Here is a 26501-nt window from a genome sequence, read left to right as displayed (position 1 = left end):
CTCTGCAAGTGAAGGAGGCGTGTCTTCAGGGCCCAGCAGAGAAGAGCTGGTGGCCGCCCGAGCGGCACCCCTCCCCCCGGGCCCCAGCTGGCCTCCGTGTGAGTGAGATGCACACCTTGTTGCCCAGCCCCTGGACTTCCGGCTTCTCCATTGCCATTGGTACTCACCTGGCCAGCACTGTGCGGGCTTCCCAGTTCTTCTTAAGTTAGTTTTCATAAGTTACGTTATCTCTAGGAATTTGTTCTTATGGCCTAATTTTCAGGGTTTTTGGCATGACACTCAGTCTTTTAATGACACTTTAATAGTTCCAGCATTTGAAGTTGTGTCCCTGTGGCAGAGACGCAGGGGCAGGTGTGTCCCTTCACGCAGGACCTCGCTGTTCAGGGGACGGGATGCAGCTGCCGTGGCGTCAGGCTCTGTCCCAGCTCCTGAGCTCAGGACCCTCGTCCACGCAGCCCCAGTCAGTGACCGAGTGACCCCAGCAGGGCCCGGGGATGCCTCCAACAGGCCGCTGACCGGGATCCTGGGCCAGCTTGGCGGTGGTCCGGAGGCCTCCGCTCCTGCGTCCTCCTGTGTGCCTCGGGGGTTGCGCCCACCGTGGACTGCTGACCGCCTCCGAGCTGCTGCGCAGCCCCACTCGTTCTCCTTGGTCATTCCTCATCCTGGCGGTTGGGCTGTCGCCACTTCTGTGTTTCTCTTGCTTTGTCACCTAATGTAATTGATGCATTCTAGTTTAAATCTGCCATCCCATTTTGTGCTATTTGTTCTACTTGGATGATTTCTTTTCCTGTCTAGTGCTGCTGTTTTTAGATAATTTTCTGTCATTCACATTTTCACCTCTACAAGTTTGGAGGCTGTGTGCCCTGTGCCTGGTGTGGTATCACAGCACATGTTTGTGTTATTTGATCAGCACTCCTGACATCATACACGAGCCATGAGCACGTGACTCCCTGTGCACCCCTTCTGGCTTGCATGTCATGCTTTTCAGGTGCCTTAATGAAACATTTTGTTTAAATGAAATAGTCACTATTTACCTGTAGTTATTTATTGTTTGCCCACTTCTCTCTCACATCTCACTCTCCGTCTCTAATCACTCTCTGCGTTTACAATTTCCTTTCTCACCTGCTGGCACGAGTCTCCCCATCATGGTCTAAAAACGTCCTTATTTTATGTCAGTTTTGATGGCGTCATCCCCGTTTTCAGGGCTGATGTGGGCGTCCGTGATGTGGTTTGTGTCCAGATCCCACTCCAGGCCTCGCACCTGGAGGGCGGCTGGCGCTCCCGTAAGCTGCAGCCTCCCCTGGGTGTGTCCGTGTTACCGTAGTGCCCACGCGACTGCCCGTGCACACAGCGCATTTAAGGACCACAGACCCACGATTCAACACCTTTATTTGTCACTTTACCAATCTGACACAGTGTTAACAACAGGGAACACACGAGGAGGTTTGCAGACAGACAGGGGCTGTTTCACCACAGGTTTGCAAGCCAGGCCTTGCCCCGCGACTGACAGGTGACACCACGCCTCGGCCCTACAGACGCCCCCAGAGTTCCTGGTGAGTGTGGTTCTGAGTCAGAGCACCCGTGACGTCCACACTGCTTGTCCCATCACACTGCAAAGTGATGCCCTCATCGCTCCCTAACAGTAAGAAAACAGTGCAAAAATAGATCGCATCTATATATACATTTATTTCCCTTTCCTGAAAAAAACTTAGTACAAACTAGTAGCATATGATCCCTTTCAAGTTTGAGTTATGTGCATCTCCTTTGTTGTTTGGCTTGGTTTGGGGAAGAGAGAAAGTTAACTAAAGCATCTCAAAGTGCAGGGCGACCACCTCCCAGGAGTGCCCGGGGCCACCACCGGCCACACTCTCCACTCCCACGGACAAAGGCCACACCCGAGCCACGGGATTTCACAGAGGGCTCAGTAGTCAGTCAGCGGAGGGAAGCTACTGAGGGTCCGAGTTCCAAGGACGTTCTAGCCTTGTGGCGACTTCACAGTACAGCTGAATTGTCAGCCTGAGTGGACGGAACAGGTGACAGTGGTGTCCCCACCTGCGTGCACTGTGGGACGGGGTGTGCCAGCTCGCGCGGGAACATTCCCAGAGGAGGGAGCCTGCTGGGTCCTCAGGGGTGGGGACAGCAGCAGCAGCCTCCCCTAAAGGTCCAGGCAGTGGCTGTTGCAGGGTTCGTGGGCCGTGGCGTCTGTGACCGATCTCCCTGCCACGGGCGGTGCGCGGCAGGGCCGTGTGCCGTTGAGGCTTGATCCGCGGCAGCCGGTGGCTGAGCAGGCCTAGGCTTCGGGTGTGTGAGCCTCTGTCCGCTGGGCGCTTCAGAGGATGCCTCGGCCTGCCCTGAGCTCTCGGCCACTGGGGCGTGGACGTAGCGCAGCTTAGGCGGTGCCGCTGGAGCTCCCCGTGCTCTTCCTGACTGTAACTTTCATTGGCCTCAAACCTTAAGACTGAGGATACTCGAGGTGTAAAAATACTCCAGTATAAATATAGATCTCTTCCTATATTTTAAACGTACGTAATTTGAACTTCAATTCTGGTGAACTGACCACCGCCTAGGTGCTCATCCTACAGCATTAAATAGAAATAAATAAGTACTGTGGCACGATGTCCTCCAACGCTCGCTCTGCTGTCCCGGCGCTCGGCGCTGTCAGCGTGGTGCACCCTGACCATGGGCCCCTGCTTCCTGCTGGGCTTGCTGTGCAGTTTCCTTCGTTCACAGAGAGACACGTAGTTTCTAGTTAACCACAGTTAGTAGAAGCGAATGGGTGTTGCATAGAACATGCAGCGAAGGCACACACCTGCCTGTTTGTCCACAGCACCCAGAGCCTGAGGGAGGCACGTGTGTCTGTGCAGAGCTTGGAGCCCGAGCGCCGTGCTGTGTTTGGGCTACACACAGATGCCGTGACGGAGCCGACGGGGAGGGGGCCACCGCTTCCTCCTGCCCTGAGCGGGGAGATGTGTTTCCAGAGCTACCCTTTGGGAAGGAGGCCTCAGGCGGGCTGGGGACACCTGAGACCCAGCCAGACGCCTCGGCCTCCGCAGCTCGGGAGCCCGCGAGCGCGGGGCCGGCCACGGGGGCAGCTGTGTGCGCTAGACTTTCCTTAACCCAAGGGGGAGGTGCCGCCGTAGCCATCGGGAAGATGGGTTTCCTGCTGCGGGTGGTGTCGGCCCCGCAGCCCGGCCCCAGGGCGAGGGGGGGCAGCGTGAGGAAGCGTCCCAGGACGCCACTGGTGTGGTTTCTTCTGCTCAGTCCGCCTCCCGTCTGCTCCCTGACTGGCTGGGAGGGCTGGGCCCCAGTGTCCTGCCGCGGGACGGCTGTGCGGGGCGCTGGGCTGTCAGGCAGGCGGAGACCTGCGGCGGCTGGGCAGAGGATGGGTCTGGGGAGGAGTCCTGTCCTGAGTCCACGGAGAGGAACCGGCTGGCACTGGAACACGGGCTTTGCCATCTGTGATCAGCTTAGTGCCCACAAACACTCTGCACGTTCAGAGTTCTCTGCAGACGCGATTCCCCAGGTGACTCTTGCCTCTGGAGGGAGGAGAGGAGCCCGGGGCGGGGCCGGCCTCCTGCCTGCCTTCCCCCAGCCCTCGGGCCTGTTTCCTGGTGGCGGATTGGGGGCCTGGCCGGGCAGCTTCGGATCCCCAAGTTTTAGAAACTTCCTAGACGGCAGCGATTCACATCTTCGCAGTGAGCCCCGGATGCCTGTGCTCCGTCACTTCCTGGGTGATTGCGCGGTGAGGTGCCTCAAGACGAAGCTGCCCGCAGAGGCCACCGCCATCCCGGGGGAGCCCCCCGTGCGAGGGGCCGTGTCGGCTGGGAGCGCTGGCCTGAGCCCCTCTGTGTGGGTGGGCAGGTGTCCCAGGTCCAGCTGTGACCAACGTGCCTGCCGTGGCGGTGCTGGCCTTTCTCATGGCCACCTGTGCCGTGGGCCAGGCCGTGTGTCCATGGAGGGGTGCCCCTCACCGGCCTGCTGCGCTGGACACAGGACAGATAGTGGCAGGGCGGTTGGGTTCCCGGGAAGCAATCCCTGGGGGCTGCCATGGGCTTTCCCCGGGACCGAAACCAGGACCACAGGGTCCAGAGGGTTACACGCCGGGCTGTGGCCATGTCCATGCAAAGGGACACACCGCCAAAGGCCCACTGTGACAGCAGGAGCCCCACCCCCACCCCGGCGTCTCAGAGAAACCAAACCCCGCAGATGCTACCGGCCTCGGGCCCTCCCCTGGCCTGGTCCTGCCCTGCGGTTTCTGCACTCCTGAGCGGGGAGGACAGGGCAGGCCGCTCACGGAGGCTCCAGAGAGGCCAGAGGAACAAGGAGAGAGCCGTCGCACTACCCGCAGCCTCTAGCCCAGGGCCCCCGGGGTCTTCCCGGGTCGGGGCGGGGACACAGGGGCCGCTGGGAGGGAGTCACAGAGATGGGATATTCTAAGTCTTCCCTGAGCCGTTCTGAGAATAAACATGCATCGCTGTTTCCTATTTCTTCTCAGAGAAGTGAAATGAACTGCCCTTAGTTTCCATTTTAAAATCTTGTGACGTCACACTTGGAGTCACTTTGGTCGACAGAGGCTTCTTCCTTTGCACGGCAGCCCTCAGCTTGGCGCCCGCCCTCAACGCAGACCTGGCGGTCGGTTTGTGCGTCTGAGCGCATGTGCGTGCGTGCGTGCGCGGTGTGTGCGCTGTGTGTGTGCGTGCATGCGTGGGTGTGTTTGTGTGCTGGGTGTGCAAGCGTGCACTGTGATGCCCGCCTCCCACACCTCCGTGGTGCTCTCCGGGCCCCATGGTGCCCTGTCTGGGGCTCCCTCTGCTTTATCGATGCTGCTGGTTGGTGCCTTGGCGCTTGCGGGTCAACACCGCCCCGACAGGGTCTGCCCACCAGCTCCTTTAAAACGCCCCCTTTGCTGCAAACCAGTGGCCAGTGTGGTCTGGCCCCGAGAGACACTTTGGAAAGGGCCATCTGCCCACTTCCTGGCGGGCACGAGGCAGGTGTGTTAGGAAAGGTGAGTCGGGGCCAAAGCTGGGGTGGAGGGGAGTGCGGGCCCGGGTGGGAGGGAGGCAGGCCTGGAGCCTCCGCGGCCGCCCAGCCCCGGGTCCGAGTCCTGCCTGCAAAGCACAGGAATGTAACGAAGTGTGAGGCGGTGGGGGACCGGATGACGGGAGAAGGCCCCGCCGGCTACTTGCCCCCCTGCACCTTCTGGTCGTAGGTGCCGGCGTGCTTGTAGCCCGGCACATAGCCCGACTCGTCCACCAGGTCCACGCGGCCCGCCCTGCCCTTGCCCCTGCCCGACGGGTCGAAGCGCTCCTTGTGGGAGCCCGTGAACTTGGTGGTGTCCGTGAGCCGCGACACGGTGGGCGAGGAGATGGCTTTCTGCAAGAGAGCGGGGAACGAGGTTAGGGAAGCCGCCAGGGCGAGTCCAGCCCAGGGGCCCAGACCGCGGATGGGGGCCGCCGGCGCCCGGGAACCACGCTTCTGCCTCCTTCCCGAGACCCGCCCGCCACACTCACCGTCACCCCCGAGATGATGGGGGCCTTGCCCTCGATGAGCCGGTGCACCTCTCGGACGGCCTCCTCGCTGCTCTTGTCTTTGAATCTCTTCTTGGCCAGCTCCTCCAGTGCCTCCTTGAACTGCTCGAATGAGATGGTCCTGCAGGACTTGCCCCTGCAGGGAGAGGGGGCTCAGGGGGCGCCCACCGGGCCCAGGCACGGGGAGGAGGCGCTGAGCAGTCACTGGGCTGGGACCCGCGCCCCACCCAGGGCCCCGCTGACATCGGGGGACCCCTCACCCCACCTCTTTGCCACAGCCCAGAGCGAGTCTGCCATTAAAACACAGAACGTGCCCCTGCCCCGCCCTGGTCTGCAGCGTTGCACCCAATAGTCGGTTGCCATCGGCAATGGCAGCAAATATAAATCGTCTTGGAACAAAGTTGAAAGGAAGCACATCCTTTATGAACGACTGGACATCAAAACACATCCTGGTCTGGTTCTAAAGCGGGCGAGCGTGTGGCCTCCATCAGAGGGAAAGTCAGGGTGAAAAGCACGTCAGATCCCATGGCACAGAGGCAGCCGCAGTCCTGGCTGCGGCCACCGGCCTGCGCGGGGTCGCCAGGGGGTGGGGGGCACGGTCCCCACTCGGGGACAGGACTGGGGGCCGCCTCCCTGGGGCACAGCCGGGACCCGGGAGCAGCTCCTCCCCCGGAGGCATCCCACGGCTGCCCGGGGCCTGGTAGGTCATTCTCGCAATTTCTTTCTCCTCCCTCCCTCCCTCCCTCCCTCCCTGTCTGGCTGCGTTGCTTCACGCGGGCTTTCTCTAGTTGCGGTGGTGAGCGGGGGCTTCTCATTGCAATGGCCTCCCCCATTGTGGAGCACGGGCTCCAGGCGCGTGGACTCAGTAGTTGTGGCGCACGGGCTCAGCTGCTCCGCGGCACGTGGGATCTTCCCGGACCACGGCTCAAACCCATGTCCCCTGCGTTAGCAGGCAGATTCCCAACCACTGTGCCACCAGGGAAGTCCATTCTCACAATTTCAAAATGGCTCTAGACTGGCTCTTGCTCTCTACGAATTTTAACTGAAAAACACTTCTGCCACTTTGGATCTTCCCCAGCTAATCCATCCGGTGAGGCTGTCAATGTTCTACAGTAAGAGGAGGTGGGGGGAGGTGCCCCGGGGACCAACAGAAAGGCTGCCTGCAGAAGCCAAGGGCTCGAGACAGTGCAGCCGACGGCACCCAGGGGACCGGCTGGAGAGGCGAGGGCAGAGTGGGAGGGGGCTGCCCCCACGTCAGCACCGGCCGCAAAGCCACAGGGACGGCCGCAGAGCGGCCACAGGACAGTCAGAAACAGGCCACGTGTAAGGGTTTTTGACAAGGTTGCATAAGCCAATGAGTGCAGGTGGAACTGTCCTTTCAGCGGCCGGAGGCTCTGCACAGAGGAAAGGGCCTGGCCTGTGCCCCACGCCGTCTACGAGGTTAACTCAACTGGCCCCCAGTCCTGCATTTCTCATAGACCCCGAACCATCCAACTTCTGGATAAGCACCCCAGTGAAACTCTTCGTGACCCTGGCTTAGGCAAAGATTTTCTCAGGAACGACCCCCCAGAAACAGTCCGTAAAAGAAAAACAATGAATTGGACTTGACCAAAAATTTTAAAACCATGCTCTTCAAAAGATACTGTTAAGAGAAGTAAAAGGCAAGTCACAGATGGAGAAATCTGATAAAGGACTTGTATCGGAAACACACAAAGAACTCATACCTCAACAACAAGAAAAAAACCCAATGTAAAAAGTTGGGCAAGGGCTTCCCTGGTGGCGCAGTTGTTGAGAGTCCACCTGCCGATGCAGGGGACACAGGTTCGTGCCCCGGTTTGGGAAGATCCCACATGCCGTGGAGCGGCTGGGCCCGTGAGCCATGGCCGCTGAGCCTGCGCGTCCCGAGCCTGTGCTCGGCAACAGCAGTGAGAGGCCCGCGTACTGCAAAAAAAAAAAAAAAGTTGGGCAAAATATTTGAACCGGACACTTTGTCAAAGATCTACAAGTGCAAACCAGCCCGTGAAGGACGCTCCACGTCACTGGGCACCAGGGAAATCAGGTTAAACCGGGATGTGGCCCTGCCGCACACCCACTGGGACAGTGGAAGTAAGTAAACCAGATAAAAGGACACCACGGTGTGGAAGGGTGCAGGCGGCAGCATCCCCCAGAGATGGGCTGGCAGCCCACGCACAACCCCGCGACCCCTCCTGGGTCTCACTCGCACGTAAACCTGTGCGTGTGTATTGCTCTCCTATTCGTGGGTTCTGTTCAGTCACCAGGACTCCAACAGCCCAGCGGTAAGCGATAAACATGCCTCAGGACGTCCCCTGTGCATGCCGGGACTCACAGGCACTTGACACGTGAGCCTGCGGACACGGGACGTGCTGACCGGCCAGCCCAGGGTCGGGAGACAGCGGAGGGAGGACACAGCCGCAGGGGCCATGGGGAGGACGACTGAGTCGTGCACCAGCGAGGCCACGTGGCGGGTGGTGAGCGGAGCCCGAGAGGCCTGGACGGCTGTCGGGAGGGGCACCTGGACTGCAGGCCTCATCAGAGCCCCCGTGTCCGGCGGTGGGTTCCACCCCTCAAAGCCTGGCTGCGACGCCACGGCGGCTCTGAGGTCCGTGGGCTGGGCCGGGGGGATCCCTTGGCCCAGCTGTCCCGGGCAGCGTGGTCCTGGCCTTGTCGGGGCGGGGAACCTGGCATCCCTGCTGGTTGCTGACCCGCGACGGCCGCGGGGCCCCGCTTGTTTGTCCTGGGTTGTCCAAGGCGCTCCTGTCTCTATTCACGGACGCCAGGCCTGACTGCCAGCCTGGTGACCGGCCGCTGGGGCACCAGGCACCACCAGTGTGAGTCACTCGGGCTGGGGGCGGGGGCGTGGCCGACGGGGCCTCCATCAGAGGCCGCATTCACATGGAGTGGGCGTGCGGGCCCAGGGCGCTGACCTGCCTGCTCCACCTGGCGGGGCCGGGTGTCCCCGCGTGTCCCCACCGTGACCGCCAGGCAGGGTCTCGGAGCCCGGGCTGGGCTGGCAGGGAGCTTTCCCCAGGGGGCCCCGTGGCCCCCGCTGGAAGCAGTCCCTGGGGAGTTCTCGAATGACACTGCCAGCCTCTTCCCTGGAGACACGTGATCACTTTACACGGCTCCCCACACACAGGGAGCCTGTTCTCCAGAGCGCACAGAACTGGAGGGGGTCCCCCTACCAGACCCCCCCTCCTCTGGCTCAGCGCTGGGGCCAACCAGTGCCCTGCTCAGAAGGCTGTTGTTCTGCTAGAAAGCTGGCCCAGCAGTAATGGGGTCACTGGTCACACACGAGGCCCCGTGGCTTGTGCTTCCCAGGCCCTGTGTCCCCAGACCTCCAGGCCCAACACAGGGCAGGCAGAGGGCTGAGCCCGGCCACTCCCGAAGTTCACCAGGGGCACTCGATGCCAGGGATCTGGGGGGGGGGGGGGGGTAGGGTGGGCAGCGCAGCCCTCCGAGGACAGAGGTCTGTGTCTCCAGGGCCAGCGTCATGAAGGCAGCTGGACTTTGGCTAACATGTCCTAGGACGGAGCAAGGGGCCCCCTCTGGACCACAGATAACATGCCACTTGGGGGCTGGAGAAAGCTGACTCCCAGGCTCCCCTGAGCAGCAGAAGCTGGGACCTGGGTGACCTGTCCAGAGAGCAGGAAGTGGGATCTGGAGGGGGAGACTCAGGCACCAACGAGGGTCAGAGGAGGGAGCCTCCGGGATATTCCCATCAGACCCTGGGCCAGCGGGGCTGTGCGGGTTGCCACGGGAGCGCTGTCTGGAGGACCTGGATGCCGTGTGAGGATGCAGTGTGATGTGGCAGCTGCCCACACGTCTGGTAACAGGCCTTGGGAGCGGGCAGACGCCAGCCCCCTGCTCCTGGGCCCCAGGGACCACGCTGCTGGCAACCTGGAAGGAGGCTGCTGACACCCATGTCTGGCGGCCTCCAGGCCAGCCGCCTGAAGGGCAGCTGTGACCCCAACAGTCGGCTACTCCCCAAGCAGGAAAGAGCGTCCTAAGTTCCTCCTGACTTCGCGAGGGCCTAACGCAGGCTGGAGGCTCAGGGATGGGTTCTGGGGACAGATGCACTTGAGGTCATTGAAACCACTTCTGGGTGTTTGGGGAAGGTCATCAAAAGGCCTGTGTGCACTGGCGTCCAACACCGATATCAGCGGTTTGAGGAGCCAGCATGGGCGGAATTGCCCGATTCCTGCCCCCCAAGCCTTGGCCCTCTGTAGACACGCCAGGCAGGCCCCAAGGAGGCCAGGGCAGAAGCCGCTGGATGCCCTGCACAGCTTCGGGCGGCCAGCAGAGGCCCCCGCGGAGGACACTGTGAGACCCCCAACGCCACAGCTGGAAGCACCAGGGCCCCGAATGCCGCAGCCTCACCCACCAGGCTGCGGGGAGGGGCAGGGCAGGGTCGGGCGTCAGGCCCTGAGCGGGCGCTGGGCCCCGCTGGCGTGCCCGGGGCCGCACAGCGCACCCGGCTCTGCCCGCCGCTCCCGAGGCACCCTGCCCGGCCTGGGTCTCTGCACCGATGCGCCGAGCTCTGCGCTTCAGAAGGTTCCCTCCGCAGCCCGTGCGGCAAGAATGGGCCGCGTCCCCGCCCCGGCGTGCGTGCTCCTAACCTGCAGCCCACACAGGGCTCCAGAGTCACGGGAAACGCCACCATTGGCCAGGAAGCCGGCGAGTGGGGGCCAGGAAGGGCCAGCAGAGCCCCCCTCCGCCCCTGGCCTTCCCGCCTGGGCACACACGCAGGGGACCCTGCGGCCCACAGACCCCCGGCGGGACTCATGGGAACGGGGTCCTGAGTTAATTCCTCCCGCCCTGGGGCCGGGGGCAGCCCTGGTCCCGGAGACAGCAGTCTTCAATCAAGGCCTGGGGAAGAGCTGCGAGAAGCCTGTTTAAAACTTAACACATAGTAACACGCAAACAAACAAGCGCTCCCATGACGACGGGCCTAAACAGAGGCTGCAGATACCGCGCTGGCGGCAGGGCTGCGGCGCCATGGCAACCGCCCCAAACAGAAACAGCCGTCGCCGTCGGCGACCCGTGCGCTTCCGCGCCCACGGCTCCCGGAGCTGAGGCGCTTCTGCCGCGGCTGCCACCTGCAGCGGCCGCGGTCCCACGGCCCGCGCGCCCCACGCTCCTCAGACCCGGTCCCCCAGCGGTGGCTCCCAGCCTGTCCTGCAGGACCCCACGACCCGACTCAGGGCACCACCCCCTCAGGCCCCCCGAGGGAGCACTGTCTCCCTCTCTGTTCCCAAGGGCAAGGTCCCCCGCTGCACAGCTGGGAGGTCCGGGGGACCCTCCCCCAGAACAGGCTCTCCCAAGTGGGACACAGGTCACAGGGACCCACAGGGAGTTCAGGTCCAGGAGGGCAGAGGGGGAGTAGCCACAGGCTGGTCTTCACTCTGTCTTGACCACGACCCCTGGCCGGGCCGGGGCCGCAGCCGCCCACTTCCCGCGCCGGCCCGCGCCCAGCGAGCCGAGGCAGAGACCCTGGGGCCCAGAGCAGCCGGGCCCTGAGGTGGGGCCCCCGTAGTGCCTGGGCGCCAGGGGCCAAGCCTCCTCCCTGAGTGTCTGAGCAGCGTCCTGCCCTCCAGAGCGGGACCGGGACCAGACGGGGCTCCCTCTCCCGGGGCGCAGGAGGGCCCGTGTGCCTCCACGCACGGGGGCTCCAGGGCCTGTCCAGGGCGTCTGTCCTCCGGGTGAGCCGCGACCAGCAGAGTGGAGACCTGAGTTCTACCTGTGTGTGCATGCACGTGCACGTGTGTGCGAGTCTGCGTGATGCCTCAGGGACGCTGTTGCTGTTCTCAAGGTGTGGTCACAGGGTGTGAAGGGCAGGAGAAGGGGGAGGGGGCGTGTCGATGCCCGGACCACACGCCCGAGCCCGTGTGCACACGCGTGCAGACACACACACGGACAAGCACACAGTGCCCACCGTTCGTCACCCCCGCTCTTCACACGCGAACGTCCCCCAGAGCTGAGGGGAGCGGCGCCACAGACGCCCACCTCCCGGACTCGTGCCCTGCCCCCAGCAGCCCCCCACGGGCCGGGCTCTGCCACCTGAGACCCCTCAGGCTGCGGCAGCGTCCCTGACCTGGGCTCCCGGCCCCACTGGGGCGTGTTCTGGTTCAAACTTCCGGGCATCTTCTTCCGGGCGGGGACGGCGTCCTGAAGCGTCGCCTCCTGGCCGCCCGAGAGAACGCGGGGCCCCGCTCCCACCCCCCTGGTCCCAGGCGCACACGTACTTGATCTTGCTGAAGACGATGTCCACGTCGGTGATGGTCACGTTCCTGCCGTCGATCACCTGGCAGTCCCTGCACAGCTTGGACCAGTTCTTGCCATGCATCTCCTTCCCGGTGGCCCTGGTGTCCCCGTGCACCGCAAACCTCCGGAAGGCCTCCTCCAGGGCGCTGAGCTCCGGGCCCGCGGCGGCTGCCCCCTCACTGGCACTCTCCGACTCCAGTGACAGCCTCTTGGCTGCCTTGTCCTTCGTGGGGTCCCCTGGGGACTTGGGGGGCGTCTTGTTGGCGGGCTTGGGGGGCTTGGGCCTGCTGTCAGCCATGCTACTGGGAGGAAGCAGCGAGAGGTCACCTGCTTTTGCGGGCGGCTGCCCAAGGCCCCCGCTGCCCGCGGACAGGGGCTGTGGCCTGCCAGGGACAAAGCGTCCATCTGCTGCAGGACACGGCGAGGCCCCTCCAGCCCCGGCGCCCTGGCCGCCAAGTCCCCGACAGTCAAAGCCTCCAGCACAGGGAGGCATGAGCCAGCCTCCTGGGGGCCCCCCGAGTGACACATTCCCGGGCATCGGTGGGGTGACACCATCCTCGGGGAAGGGATCCAGAACGGTCACACTGCTGCGCCCACCTCAGCGCCCGGCCTGCTGACCAGGGTGCCCCCCACCCAGGGGGCCGAACAGACGTCTAGTAGGAGAGGGAAGCCCCAGGCGAGAGCAGGGGTCTGCGGAGACTCCAAGGGCCGGGGGGCTGCGGCCCGGGCCCAGGGTAGGGGGGCTCATGTTGGGGGGCTGGCTGATGGCGTCAGGAGCCCAGTGAATGCCCAAAGCTGGGCCCGGGTCCCCACGGGGCTGAGAAGACCCCTCCACCTCCAGCAGCTCTGGGGAGCCGGGAGCTGAGCACCAACACCCACCCCCAGAGTCATGGCTAGTGGTCAGCGGGGGGAAGTGGGCAACCTGGCATTGTGGGGGTCCCGAGCAGGGCCCTGCTGAACTCAGGACCTACGAGTTCCCCAAACAGAAAGGGCAGTGCAGCTCAAGAGGCTCAGTGGCTGGTGAGGACGGTCCAGGACCCCGGGGCTCAGGGCAGGGGGACACGACTGGGGATGTGGTGATGAGCTCCAGGAGCCAGCTCTCCATCCTGGGCTCCACGTTTGTGCTTAATAAAGTAACTTGAAAATTACTTTAACAAAAACAACAGGAGTGAGACCCTACACGCAGATGGGAAGCTCTCCAAGGTGACTTCCTGTTGTGGGGAGAAGCAGGATGGTGGGGGGAGCAGCCGATGTTGGAGCCATCGAGGACGAACAGTACCCACGTGTGGGCCTGCACCTCGTGACCAGGCGTCGCTGTGGCTGGCTGTGGACGCGGCAAGCCGGAGGCCCCGCGGGCTCCGGCCCTGCTCCCTCCACGTGACGCTTGTCAGCAGCTGTCCCCGGGGTGGGACCCGGGCCAGGGGTAGGAGGAACAGGTGGGTGGGCAGGTGAGGTGGAGGAACTGTGTGAGTGTCACCTGGCCAGGCCCTGCTGAGGCACGGCTGACCCCGCGGGCTCCGGAGTTGGGAACTGATGAGGGATTCACGGCGGGTGTGGGGATGGACTGCATTACCGATTTGCATTTTCAAATGAGGGTTTGGAGAGAGCAGGGCAGCTGCAAGGGGGGCTCACAGACCAGAGTGGAAGGAGATGCAGGACGGGCGGACCTGGGGATGCCTGCCCCAGAGTGTCCACCAGGCTCCAGGGACCATCCCACCACGGGGGCCCAGCTGTCTTCAGACACCACGTGATCCCCTGGCCCACCAGCCCCTCACAGGCTGTCCGCACCCCAAAAAGGCGCCACGAGGCCTGTGTCTCCAGAATGATTCTCCCTGGCGATGCCCTTAAGACGCGACTGTCTGAAGAAAAGCCCACAGAAAAGGCGACCCAGGACAGACCTACCTGCCACAGTCACAGCTTCCGCGCGCCATCAGCACACAGCGCCCCCAGCCAGGAGAGCTGGGGATCCATGTTAGCAATGTGCCTGCAACAGGGCCGGGTGTGCCTGTGAGATGGCCCAGGTGTGCCTGTGAGCAGGGCCAGGTGTGCATGTGAGCTGGGCCAGGTGTGCCTGCAACAGGGCCAGGTGTGCCTGTGAGCTGGGCCGGGTGTGCCTGTGAGCTGGGCCAGGTGTGCCTGTGAGCTGGGCCACGTGTGCCTGTGAGCTGGGCCAGGTGTGCATGTGAGATGGGCCAGAAGTGCATGTGAGATGGGCCAGGTGTGCCTGTGAGATGGCCCAGGTGTGCCTGTGAGCTGGGCCGGGTGTGCCTGTGAGCTGGCCCAGGTGTGCCTGTGAGCTGGGCCGGGTGTGCCCGTGAGCTGGCCCAGGTGTACCTGTGAGCTGGGCCAGGTGTGCCCGTGAGCTGGGCCAGGTGTGCCTGTGAGCTGGGCCGGGTGTGTCCGTGAGCTGGGCCAGGTGTGCCCGTGAGCTGGGCCAGGTGTGCCTGTGAGCTGGGCCGGGTGTGCCCGTGAGCTGGGCCGGGTGTGTCTGTGAGCTGGGCCAGGTGTGCCTGTGAGATGGGCCAGGTGGGTCTGTGAGCTGGGCCAGGTGTGCCCGTGAGCTGGGCCGGGTGTGTCTGTGAGCTGGGCCGGGTGTGTCTGTGAGCTGGGCCAGGTGTGCCTGTGAGATGGGCCGGGTGGGTCTGTGAGCTGGGCCGGGTGTGTCTGTGAGCTGGGCCGGGTGTGCCTGTGAGATGGGCCAGGTGGGTCTGTGAGCTGGGCCAGGTGTGCCTGTGAGCTGGGCCAGGTGTGCCTGTGAGATGGGCCGGGTGGGTCTGTGAGCAGGGCCGGGTGTGTCTGTGTGCTGGGCCAGGTGTGCCTGTGAGCTGGGCCAGGTGTGCCTGTGAGCTGGGCCGGGTGTGCCTGTGTGCTGGGCCGGGTGTGCATGTGAGCAGGGCCAGGTGTGCATGTGAGCTCAGCCAGGTGTGCATGTGGGCAGGGCCAGGTGTGTATGTGCGCTGAGCCAGGTGTGCATGTGAGCTGGCCCACGTGTGCATGTGAGCTGGGCCAGGTGTAAATGTAAGCTGGGCCCGGTGTTGTTTTAAAGGCAACAGCAACTCTGCCTCTCCTGGTTCCCCTTCCTTGAGCAGAACACAGGTCTGCACTGAGACTAAAGGTGGAGTGTGTGTTCCTGCTTCCATAGGTGTGAACGCACCTCCAACCCCTGCTCCCCCAAACCAGCTCTCAGCCCCTCGTTCCCAATGCCCCTCCTCATACTGCCCATAATCTACACCCTACCTGCAGACACTTCCTGCGATCGGACCAGGCCTCAAGCATCTTGCCCCTTGGGATCCAGGTGCCTTCCAGCCCCCGGGGCCCCTTCCACCTCCTGGGTCCTCTGGGCCCAAAGCCCCGGCGGGTGTTGAGTGCACCAGGATGGCCAAGGCTCGCTGGAGGGCGGCCTGGGGTGGGGGCTCGGGGGTGGCGTGCTTCTGGGGGGCAGGATGTGGGCCACAGGATGCGCATGTCGGGGAGCTGGGACCCGCACAGGGGACTCCCCACCTCCCAGGCCCTGAGGGGGCGCTGCTCAGGCCTCAGGCCCCGTCCCGCCGGCCTCCTTGACGCCAAACCTCCCGGAACTCAGAACCCTGCTCCACCTCACGCCGAGCGAGCTGGGCCGGCGGCACGGGGGAAACGTGGGTCATGGCCCGGCCACGGCGCCCGGACCCCACCACAGGCTCTGCCGGGTCACCGGGCATCGCACCCCAAGTCCGGGACCTCCCCGCAACACAGCCGCCCCACTGGCGAGCCCCCTACTTGAAGGGTCGGGGAGCCGGGGGGTCCAGAGGCCTCAGCGCACTGTGGCCGCCGGGGCGCCCTGGGGGTGTCGCTGACGATGCACTAGAGCTCGACTGGGGTTCTTGTCACCGACCTTGTCCTAGAGGCTGCTCGGGACCAGGAGACCGGCCCGCAGGTGGGAAACGGCTCCCGGGACAGCGGGCGCCGCAAGGAATCTTCTGGATCCGCGAGCCGCGGTGGGAGCCCTGGGCTCTCGAGCTCCTCAGGCGTCCCTGGCCCTCGGCCCCGTCGGCCCGCCCCACGTGCCGCCCTCCTGCGCTCTCAGGGCCGGCGTGATGCCAGCGCCCTCCAGATGTCTACACCAAGCTGGGCCCAGGGGCGGCACCCTCCACCAGGGCCGAGAGCCCAAGTCCCTGAGCCGTGGCTACGCCCGCTGATGTGATACCGAGGCCTGGGGTCCAGCTGAGACCCCGCTTCCGCGCAAGAAACACACGGGCCCTGGAAATGCCAGGTTCCCGAGCATCTGACAAACTAGCCCTCCTTGGACCTCGACGGAGCGCCTGACGCTGACCGGGCTGACAGTCGGCTGAGCGCACCTGACCTCGGCTGTGCAGGGGCCTGGCCACAGAAGGCCGCTCGCCTGATGCCGCCGGACGCGCGGAGGCAGCCCAGAGGCTCTGCGCCAAGTGCGGGAAGGAGAGGAGGAGAGAGTGCAGGGGAAGCAGGCGCCTCCCAGGGCAGCCCAGCCCCTTCGGACAGCTCAGCCCACTGGGCCCGGTCCCAGGACTGATGCGGACGGAGGGGGCGAGGGCATAACTGCAGCAGCCCCCAGGTAAGTCCCAGGCACAGCTGCTCCGGGGCCGCACAGGAGGCCAGGGCGCCTGGTCAGCCGGTCCCGGGGAGAACCTCCTTGACCCCTGCCGGGTGGGCGCGCTGTACCCGCGCAGCCAAGATGAGGTGGGCGGGTGAGGGTTAGGACAGAAGATGCAAAAGACCAAGCGGCCAGAAGCCGGGGGGGATGGATGCCGTCGCCTCCCCCTCCTCCCCTCCGTCCACCAGGGCTCAGGCCCCCAGGTCGGGGTCCAGCTTCGCCCTCGGTGCAGCCCCTGGAAGAGGCACAGCCTCCGAGTGAAGAGCGCGAGGGGGAACAGAGGCGTCGGGCCTGCCCACCCCTGGGCCGCCGGCCCGCAGCTCTGCCTCTTTATTCCAGAGTCCCTTCGAACACAACACAGCCCTTTGGCAACTGTTCACATTTTAACCATAATACGGCCACCGCTCCTCGGCTGCCCAGCACTTGATGTGAATGACCACTCGTCCCAGGCAGCGGGAGCCTCCCAGGCGGGCACAAAGCGGTCTCTGAGTGCCTGCCCCGCAGAGCAGACGGCCCAGGAGTCTCAGGCATGGATGCAGCCCTGCCGCCTCCGCGCTGCCTTTCACGGTCCCTGCAGGGGCCCCGACAGGACGGGACGAGCGGCCACACCGTCCAAGCAGGATGCCACTCAGGTCCCGGGTCACACGCTTCAGGCCGTAGGCCCGGAAAGGCCCGCGGGGTTGGGACCTCCTGCACTGAGGCTAGGCCATCCCTCGGGGCAGCCTGGGAACCACAGTCACAGCCACACTGTCCCCTGCGCCCAAGTCAAACGCGGTTTCTCTGGGACGAGAGGGAAGAAGGTGGGTAGCTGAGCGGGTGCCTTCCTGGGGGCCGTGGCCATCCTGTGTCCCACACCGTCCTGCAGTGAGATCACCGTGGGAGCCGCACCCTCGGGCCTGGGGGCTCCTGCTGGTCGGGCTGGCGGGGGAGGGGACGGGGGTGGGGGGAGTAAGGGGCCAGGACAGGTTTGCCACCCCAGCCCCTCAGAAGAACCGATGCGGACAGCAGGAACTTCTCTGGGTCACCACGAAGCTGGGGCTTCTCGGGGGACTCACTCCGTTGGGACCCTTGGCCTCCCAGGAACCATATCATGGGCCCCCCAGTCCCCCGGTCCCAGGGCCGGTCTCTACTGTTGGTCAGAATGTTTCTCACAAAATCCAAGAACACGGCATCTGCAGCCAACCTGGGGTCAGGCGGGCCCTGTGCAGGGCACGTGTAATGGGTGAATGGTGGCCCCGAGCCAGGTGTGTCCACGTCCTCGCAAGGTGGAGGAACTTGTTTGGAAGAAGGGTCTCTGCAGACACCATCAAACTAAGGATCTCGAGATGGGTCCACTCTGGACCAGGGTGGCCCTAAGTCCATTGACAGGCGTCCTTACAAGGGAAGGAAGAGGAGACACACAGACACAGAGAAGCCACGTGAAGACGGAGGCCAAGACGGGAGGGACGTCGCCACAAGCCCAGGGATGCCCGGAGCCCCGGGAGCTGGAAGAGGCAGGAGGGACCCTCCCTGGTGCCTCTGGAGGGAGCGCGACCCCGCGACACCTCAATCTCGGACTGGGAGTCTGGACTCAGAACTGGAAGAGGACACATTTCTGTAGTTTTCATTCAAAAGTCTGTGGTCCTGGGCTTCCCTGGTGGCGCAGCGGTTGAGAGTCCGCCTGCCAATGCAGGGGACACGGGTTCGAGCCCTGGTCTGGGAAGATCCCACATGCCACGGAGCAACTAGGCCCGTGAGCCACAACTACTGAGCCTGAGCGTCTGGAGCCTGTGCTCTGCAACAAGAGAGGCCACGATAGTGAGAGGCCCGCGCACCGCGATGAAGAGTGGCCTCCGCTTGCCACAACTAGAGAAAGCCCTCGCACAGAAACGAAGACCCAACACAGCCAAAAATTAAAAAAAAAAAAAAAAAAAAAAGTCTGTGGTCCTTTGTCACAGCAGCCCCAGGACCCGCACACAGCAGGGACACCAGAAGGGGGTCCCTGCCCCGGAGAAAAACGCCTGCAAAGGCCCAGAGGCGCGAAGCCTGGGCGGCGGCACAGAACCCAGAGGCGAGAGCGGGCAGAGGGCCCTCCCCGCAGACAGGGTCTGGCCTCGAGTTGGCGTGCACGTGAGACCCTCAACAGGAAGTCTGTTAGCTCCAGGAACGTGGAGCTGCCCGCGGATGGCCTGGCCTCTCCCCGACGGCAGGCGCCCTGCGGTCACCACGTGCCCGCACGGCAGGTCCTGGCGCCAGGCCTCTCAGGAGCCCACAGCGTGGAGGGCAGGCCGGGGCCCGGGGAAGCCAACCGCAGGGCCAGGAAGAGCAGAGGGGCCTGCGGGGAAGGGCCACTGCCTGGGTCTGACGGCTGGCAGGTGGGGGACAGCGTCGCCTGCGGGCCGCGAAGCCTCTCCTACCCCCAAGCAGCCGAAGAGGACAGCAGCCGGCACAGGTGTGAGGCGCAAAGCCAGAGGCAGCCCGGGGGTCTCCGAAGTGGTCTGCAGCCCAGCCCTCACTCCCCGCCCCCGCCAGACAGCTGGGAGGCTTCCCACCAACCACGGGGACTGAAAAGCCCCAGGCCCCCCAGCCGGGAGGGCAGGGCACCCTGAACAGACCAGCCCTGCCCTGGGGGTGGACGGACGGGCGCCCGGGAGTCAGGGGCGGTCAGGCCGGCTCCTCTCAAGCCCCAGCGTGGATGCGGGGATCTGGATCGCTGGTGCCCCAAACACCGGCAGGACACACACAAGCACTCCTGAGGAGGAGACGGCCACTGGAGACGGAAAAACACAATACACACATGATTAAAAAAAACAGCAGGCCCAAGAGGGGGAACAAGTGCCAAGAACTTGCAGAAACAACAGGAAGCAGAAACGACGAGAGGTTCCAGTTACTGGAGCTCGATCAGACACTGAGCTCAAAGTAACTACGTGCACCGTGTGCAAAGAAGAAGTGGGCAGTGCGCGCCGTGTGCAAAGAAGAAAAGGACAAGATGAGGAATTCCCGCAAAGAACGGGAGCTGTAAGGATGCAGGAGGCAGATCTGAAAAAAGAACACCTTAGAAATTCTAGCCCTAGAAAGCACAGTAACTAAAATTCAGAACTCACTGGATGGGTTTCACAGCAGAGCAGATTAATGAACTCATGGATCAGAAATACCCAAAAGAAAACAGCCAGGCGTGGTGGAAATGCGTGTGTGTGCGCACATGTACATACCTATGTGCGTGTGCACGGTGTACACACACAGGAAAATCGCATGTGGGTACACCATCACATGTGAGGTAAGCTGACATCTAAGAAGTTAGGAAAAAACCTCAGCAAATCAAGGACAAAGGCGTTAGAAACAATGAAGATAAGAGTAAAAATTAATAAATTAGAAAACGAATCTATAATACAGAGGACCAACGACATCGAAAGTTAATGCCTTGCAAACACTGATAAAATTGATAAATACTGGGGACGTTAATCAAGTAAAAAAAAGGGAAAGTCAAAAGTATCCAATATCAGAATGGAAAATGAGGACATCCCTACAAGCTCTACAGATATTAAGGGATTAAAATATAATAAGAGAATATTATAAATAATTTTAGACCAACATGTTTGATAATTTAAATGAAACAAATTCCTAAAAAGAAAACAAAAGCCATTTTACCAAACAGTAACAAGAAGAAATATGTTCTTATCATTGCTCTTGTATTTATTACTAATTCTTATAATTATTGAGGGTTTGAATTCTTATTTAAAACCCTTCTCACAGAGAAAACCCCAGGCCTGGATGACTTCACCAGCAGATTCTTCCTTACACTGAAAGAAGAAATAGTGTCAGTCTTACAAAATTCTTCCAGAGAAGAGTAAAAGATGAAAGACGCCACCCCGACTCATTCTGGCTAAAATAATCCTGGTACCAAAACCTGACAAGGGCGTTACAAGAAAAGAAAAATCTATGCCAATCTCACTTACAAACACAGATACAAAAACCCTAAACAACATATCAACAAACTGAATCCAGTAATAGGTAAAAAGGATCAATGCCTTATAATTAAGTTTGGTTTATGCCAGGAGTGCAAGGTTCGTTTAACAGTAACTTAATACAATTCATCACATAACACAATACAAAGCGAAAATCATATTATCAGCTTAATAAATGCAGCCAAAGCATTTGATGGATTTCAGCATTTATTCACCGTAAAAATTCTTAGCAGGTTAGAAAAGGAAATAAATGCCTTAATTTGATAATGGGTGCCTACAAAAAGCTACAGAGTCATCACACTTTGAATATTGAAAAGTTTTCTTTTCAAACTGGAGTAAGAGAGAGACGCTTGCCTGCTATCACCACTTCTACTCACTGCGTCAGTGTGGTAAGATAAGGAAAGGAAATAAATATGATATAAACATAGGAAGGAAGAAATAAAACTGGCATTATTTGCATTGCTATGACTGCGTACATACGAAATCCAAAGGGATCCCAGGAAAACTATTAGGATCAAAGCGAGTTTAGCAAGGGTTCTGGATACGTGGTCAACATGCAAAAATGTAGCAGCAAACCCAGACGATAAAAGGTATTTAGAAATATACCATTTAAAAGAAAGTGAGGAAGTATGAATTACCTAGGAATAAATTTAACAAAAGATGTGCAAGACCGTCGACACAGAGACCATGAAGCGTTATTCAAAGAACAGTGATATTATGAACATGGATTAAGTCTGAAATACAAAGATGCCAATTACCCCTAAATTCACGCACAGTTTTAATTTACTCCAAATAAAAATTCGAACACTGTTTATGTCTGGGTAGCGAGACAAGCGGAATGTAAAACACACACGAAAAGGCGAAGAACCATGAATTAACCAGCGATCTTGAAGGAAGAACAGGGGGAGGATTTGCCCAGCGGTTTCGAGACTCGATGGAAAGTTCTGGAAAGGAAGCCAGTGTGGCGTGTGGTCCTGGTACAAGGACAGAAAATAAACCACCGGGCAGAAGAGAGCCTCCAGTCCACCCGCACAGGTGCAGAGACAGTGTGGACAACAAAGGTGGTCCTGCAGGAAAAGCGGGGAAGAAAACTTTTTCAACAAAAGAAGACGGGCTGACTGAACAGACACACGGAGAAAAATGGAAATTAATTCAGGTACAGATTGAAGCAGGAATGGCAAAATCATGAAGCCTCAGGAAGGGGATGCTTGAGAGTATCTGATGTCCTGGGTGGGAAAGACTCTCTACACAGGACACAAAACCCACTACCCCTAAAGGAAAAGACTCTTAAATGGTACCAGATTAAAACTCAGAACTTCCATTCATCAGAAGATACAGCACTAAGGAGTGAAAAGACAGCTGTCTCTTAGATTGCCGTCTCCAGAGTCTAGAAAGAGCCCTGCGGATCCACCAGAAAAAGACAGCTCTAGAGAAACGGGCGAGGGACTCGAGCAGGCCCGGCACATCCAGACACCCAGTCACCGGCGGGGACGCCCGGCTTCGTTACCTTGGCCTGAAACGCAGGGGCTGGCACGCACCCTCCAGACGGCCACCCGCCAGGAGGCCACTGCGCCCTGCCCGCTGCCGGCGGCTGTGGAGCGCGGCCGCCAAGGGGCTTCAACTCCGGGGAGCCGCCGGTCCCATCGGCTAAGACGGGGCGCCGAGGGCCCAGCAGAAACATTCGCGCGTGTTCTCCGAGGAACACGCAGGGGGGCTCCAGGCAGCCACGCCAGAGGATGGAAATAACCCCAAGGCCCGTGGCCCACACAAGGGATCAGCGGACGGTGACGGGTTCACGGAACGGAGCGTGCGCCGGCTCCACGCGGTACTGCCCGAAACGCGCCAGCATGGCAGAGCACGTGCTCTGAGGTAGGAAGGCTAAACGCTAAACCGGAGGCGGGGGGAACAGGGTCAGGTAGGAAAACCACAGCAAAAGCAGAGCCCCTCCCCAGGAACGGGCTGGGGGGCAGCCACAACCCCTGGCAGGAGGAAGAAGGCGCGGCCTCGGGACCTCCGGAGGCCTGGGGGCCGAGCAGCCAGCAGGGCCAGGGCGGGGGAGACGAGGCCCAGATGAGCTGCGGCAACCGCCTTCCCAGGCTCCGAGGCCCACGGCCCCCCGCACCCAGAGGCAGTGGGAGTGTGAGGCCTGAACGAGGCCCCCGGAGGATGCTGGCTTTTGTGACATTCCCGCTGGAGCGAGAGCTTCCCGGGGCTGACCTGGCCGGGCTCACCTGGCACCTGATGCCTGTTGAACAAATGGGTGCAACAGGGTTACAGGATGAGACCTTGGGAATGTGGCCCAAAGAGGGGAGACGGTGCTGGGACAACTGGACACGGGACATGCTGGGGACACAGGGGGACACTGCCGTGGGACACAAGGCGATGGGCAGGAAAGGGGTCCAGGTGTTCTTACTTTTAGGCTTGAGAAAAGGTAAGGACCAGTCCTTCCTTTTCACAAATCTGATTAAGAAAAGGAAAAGTGGGCACGAACGTGCTCTTCGGAGGGTGAGCTCACGCTCCCCCTGCTAATGGGGGGGTCGCAGGACACACTTGGGCTTGGTACCGAAGTCAGAACACCATCATTTCCTCACACCCCGTGAAAGACTTTCTACATTTCTTCACCAAAGAAGGTCCTACATTTGGACATTTAGACATTACATTACAATTGAGCTTCACTGCATGTCACTGCACGTCCCGTACAGTTAAAGGGGAAATCTGCAAGCTCAAAACAGCCTTGCTTCCCTGTCAGCAAAAGAGATTTGGAGACAGCGTGCCCGTCCCTGTGGGGAGCTGCCCCTCCCCCATATGCCCTTCTCGGGGGGGCTGCAGATCACAGAAGCCGCACCCTCCCCTGTCACCCCAGCAGGGCCAATCAAAGCCGTTTCCAGGAGCTGCCATGCTGATGCGGCTGAGGACGCTCCCCCTCCGAAGAGGCTCTGCTGAGCTGGGGCTCGTGGTGGGTCGCTGTGGGCTCTGGGGGTGCCGGCTTTGGGGACTCCATGGGTTGTGACACCGTGGTTACCTCCCCACCCAGAGAGGAGGCTGGTCTCCCCAGGAGGGGCTGAAGAGTGCGGCGAGCCCACACGGGGCGCTGGAGACCACGTCTGAGCCCCAGATGCCGCTGGGCCCCCCCCAGGCAGCTCCCCACCTTCCTGCCCAGGAAACACCTGCTGCTGAAGCAGTAGGAGTTGGGCGCGTGTCAATTCTCCTGCCTAATCCCAGCATCTGTCTGGTCCAGGGTTTTGGGCTCAAGTGGCCTCTGCACGGTGCCCAGCACCCTCGGTCTGGGGTGGTTTCCAGATGGTGCCAGGCTGGGCCCAGAACACGGACCTCCTGACCCAGGGAGGCCCTGATACTTCAAGGTGCAGTGGGGGCTGTGCCTCATGGCCCCAGTAGCCCCAGCTGGCGTCTCCCGTACGTGCTCCTCTGGCCTCACAGCAACATCACCAGCTATAAATAGCCCTGGCGCTAAGCCAGCAGGCCTCTCCCTGAGGAAGCTTCTAATTCTCAGCCTCTTCTGCAGGGAGCGGCTCCACTGCCCACCAGGGAGGGAAGCCACGAGGACGCGGCCCCGGAGGACAGTTTGGCTGCTCAAAGGTTTTCTCTTAATCCTCAACCAGTGACGAGTGATTTTAATTTTCTTTACGAAATTCTCCTGTGATTTGCACATTTCCCACAATGAGCATCTATAACCTTGTATATCGTTAAAACAGCTTATTTATTGCAGCTTCAAAGGGTTCACGAAGATCTCAGCCAAACAACGCCGAGGAGATAAGAATTTGGCCAACACAGCTTCCTCTAATCTCCACCACTTCGTCATTCCAAAAAGATGGAGAAGAATTTTTTAATGTAGTACATAAATTAGGGTACCTTTCTGAGTCACAGATCCTTCCGGAAGTCGTGAAGGCCCTTTCCCCAGGAAAACACACGAACCCTTGCGTGGCACGCATTTTGCAGATGCCCCCAGGAAATTCACCAGCACCCCCTTCCCCCATCGCTCATCACTGAGCCCTGGGATTCCAACCATGTGGTGGGAACAGGGGCTGGTGCCAGAGGAGGCATCATGGAGTCCAGTTTAAGGCACTCGCAAGGCGCCTGTCCCAAGGCCCCGCCCCTCCCCCCTTTCCTGCCCGCTCCAAGCTCTCCCTCCCCAGCCCCATCGCTCCATCCCGGATGTGGTCCTAGTGCACTTGGAGCTCGGGTCAGGGTTTACTGATCACCTCCTAGGCGGCAGGGGCTGGCCCAGGCCCTGGGGAGGCCACCCCCAGCACACCCTCCCTGAGAGACTGGCCACAGGGAGTCCTGGGAGGTGGTGGTGGGGGCCATGGGAGCTAGGTCTTTTATCGTTTATAAACGTCAGATGAATTAGCCAGTAAATACACAGACGGATGACAGCATAGCCAGCTTAGCCTAAAAAGTGTCCCATCATCAGAGAGCACAAAACGCCTATCAACACAGCAGTCACAGAGAAGGTTTTCTTCCCACCTCATTTCAAGGCTTCATTTACATAACTGAAACCGCAGAATAAAGGGCTTCTCTGGATCCTCCTTCAAGGGCGGGGCACTGGTCCCCAGGGGCGTGTGGAAAAAATACACTGGCAGCCAACCTCTTTATCTTGATTGCCGGGTTATGTGCCCACATGCGATAAGAAAACAGAACACCCCTCCGGGGATGCTTCTGGATTTGCAAAGTGTAGGCCTGACCCTCTCACCTGCACCGATATGGCGACGTTAATGCCGGACCGAGAGGGGCGGCCGAGTTCTCGCCAGAGGATCACGTACATTCTCGGCCCGTGGACACAAACGGCCCTTTCTGTGGCCCTGGGTCTCCTAAAATTCGTGCTGTATGACAGTGGCTTCATTTCAAACCCTCTAAGCCCTAATGTCCCGCCGTCTCGCTGGCAGCCGCCACCCCAGGCCTGGGCGTGTGAACGGTGTTTATGTAGCAGGACACGGAGAGGGAAGGGGCTGCAAGGGGCTTCCACTGTCGCGTTACGCACCGACGCGAAGAAAGGCCAAAGCGCCTCATTTAGGGCCCAATTATAAACCTGTCCTTTTCATCTCCGGTCGCTGCAGCCCGCGCCCCCGCGTCCCCAAACCCGCGCCCGGACGCAACCACGGGGGCCCGAGCGCCGCGCGGATAGCCGGCAGCTCCGGGGCGCGGGGCGCACGGACGCACTGGGCCTCGGGGTAGGGGCGCGGGCGGGCGCCGGGAATGGGTAGCGCGCCCCGGCCTGCGGGCGCAGGTGGCAGGAGGAGCAGGGAGGCCTGCGCGCCGCGCCCCGGGACGGAGCCCCGCGGCCCCTTACCTCGGAGATGCGGCGACTGCAGCGGCGGCGCCTCCGCGACTCGCGCGCGAGCGACCCGGTACCCTGCCTGCGCTCGCGCCGCAGCTCCCAGCCCGCCGGCTCCGCCCCCGGCCTCAGACCCGCCCCCAGACCCGCCGGCGCGCCCCCTGGCTCCCAGTTTCCGCGCCCGGTCCGCCCCACGCCCTGCCCTCCCCGCGCTCCCATTGGAGAACCCGTCCCAGGACCCGCCCCCAAGCCCCCACTGGCCCCCTCTCGGACCCGCCCCCCCAGGCCCGCCCCGCACTCTCTTGGCGGCTCCGCCCCGCCCCCTCCCTCCCGGGCTGCCTGGCGCACTGAGGCCGTCAGAGCGCGGACCCTGCCTTACAAGGCGGGTCGGCGCTGGCCCCAGGGCCACACGGCTCCGCGGGGCGGGGTGTCGCCCGTGCGGTCCCACCTGGCCCTCCGGGACCCCGGACGCGGGTCGACGGATGGGCGCGAGGACGGGCCTCCCGGCTGGGGCGGCCGGGCGCTGGCCTCTCTGCGGAGACGCTCGGGCCAACGCTGGGGTCCGGGGTGGCCGGGCTCGGGCCCCACGGAGGGGAGCAGGGTGGGGCGGGGAGTGGGGCCGCCCCGCGAGAGTTTGGGGGACAGTGGGAGGGTGAGGCGAGCGCCTGGCTTGGGTGGGTCAGAGGCGGGGAGGCGGGTCCGTGCCGGGCCCTGGGCGCGGTGCGCAGCTGGGACGCCTTCCCGGGGGCAAGCGGCGGCGCCCCAACCCGGGCCCCCCACTCCAGCTGGAGGCGGGCCATCTTCCTGCGTCCGACCGGGGCCTCCGCGGGTTACCTGGGTGAAAG

General features: G+C 61.8%; 1 protein-coding gene and 1 long non-coding RNA gene across 52 annotated transcripts; one reads left to right on the top strand and one right to left on the bottom strand.

Annotated features, from left to right (window-relative positions):
- Positions 1-1372: 1372 nt before the first annotated feature.
- On the bottom strand, positions 1373-25795 carry TPPP (tubulin polymerization promoting protein). Of its 2 annotated transcripts, none has more exons than XM_033436655.2 (4): positions 25672-25795; positions 11792-12109; positions 5511-5664; positions 1373-5373 (listed from the first exon to the last, which is right to left on the bottom strand). In XM_033436655.2, the coding sequence occupies exons 2-4, from the start codon at positions 12106-12108 to the stop codon at positions 5179-5181; spliced, it is 666 nt and encodes a 221-aa protein (XP_033292546.1). In that variant the 5' UTR covers position 12109; positions 25672-25795; the 3' UTR covers positions 1373-5178. The 2 variants fall into 2 exon arrangements, with proteins under 2 accessions (XP_033292546.1, XP_033292547.1); XM_033436656.2 differs by having other exon boundaries at positions 11792-12112; positions 25672-25792.
- LOC125964054 (uncharacterized) lies at positions 13708-14976 on the top strand. 50 transcript variants are annotated; one of them, XR_007476596.1, is made up of 6 exons: positions 13708-13809; positions 13897-13984; positions 14051-14116; positions 14161-14292; positions 14359-14468; positions 14623-14976. It is a non-coding gene; the product is annotated as an uncharacterized LOC125964054 (long non-coding RNA). The 50 variants fall into 50 exon arrangements; XR_007476623.1 differs by having other exon boundaries at positions 14051-14138; positions 14183-14292; XR_007476636.1 differs by having other exon boundaries at positions 13737-13853; positions 13897-13940; positions 14051-14138; positions 14183-14292.
- Positions 25796-26501: the final 706 nt, after the last annotated feature.

Source organism: Orcinus orca, chromosome 3 (assembly GCF_937001465.1).
Source record: "Orcinus orca chromosome 3, mOrcOrc1.1, whole genome shotgun sequence".
Taxonomy (NCBI): Eukaryota; Metazoa; Chordata; class Mammalia; order Artiodactyla; family Delphinidae; genus Orcinus; species Orcinus orca.
This window is presented reverse-complemented; position numbering and strand designations above follow the sequence as displayed.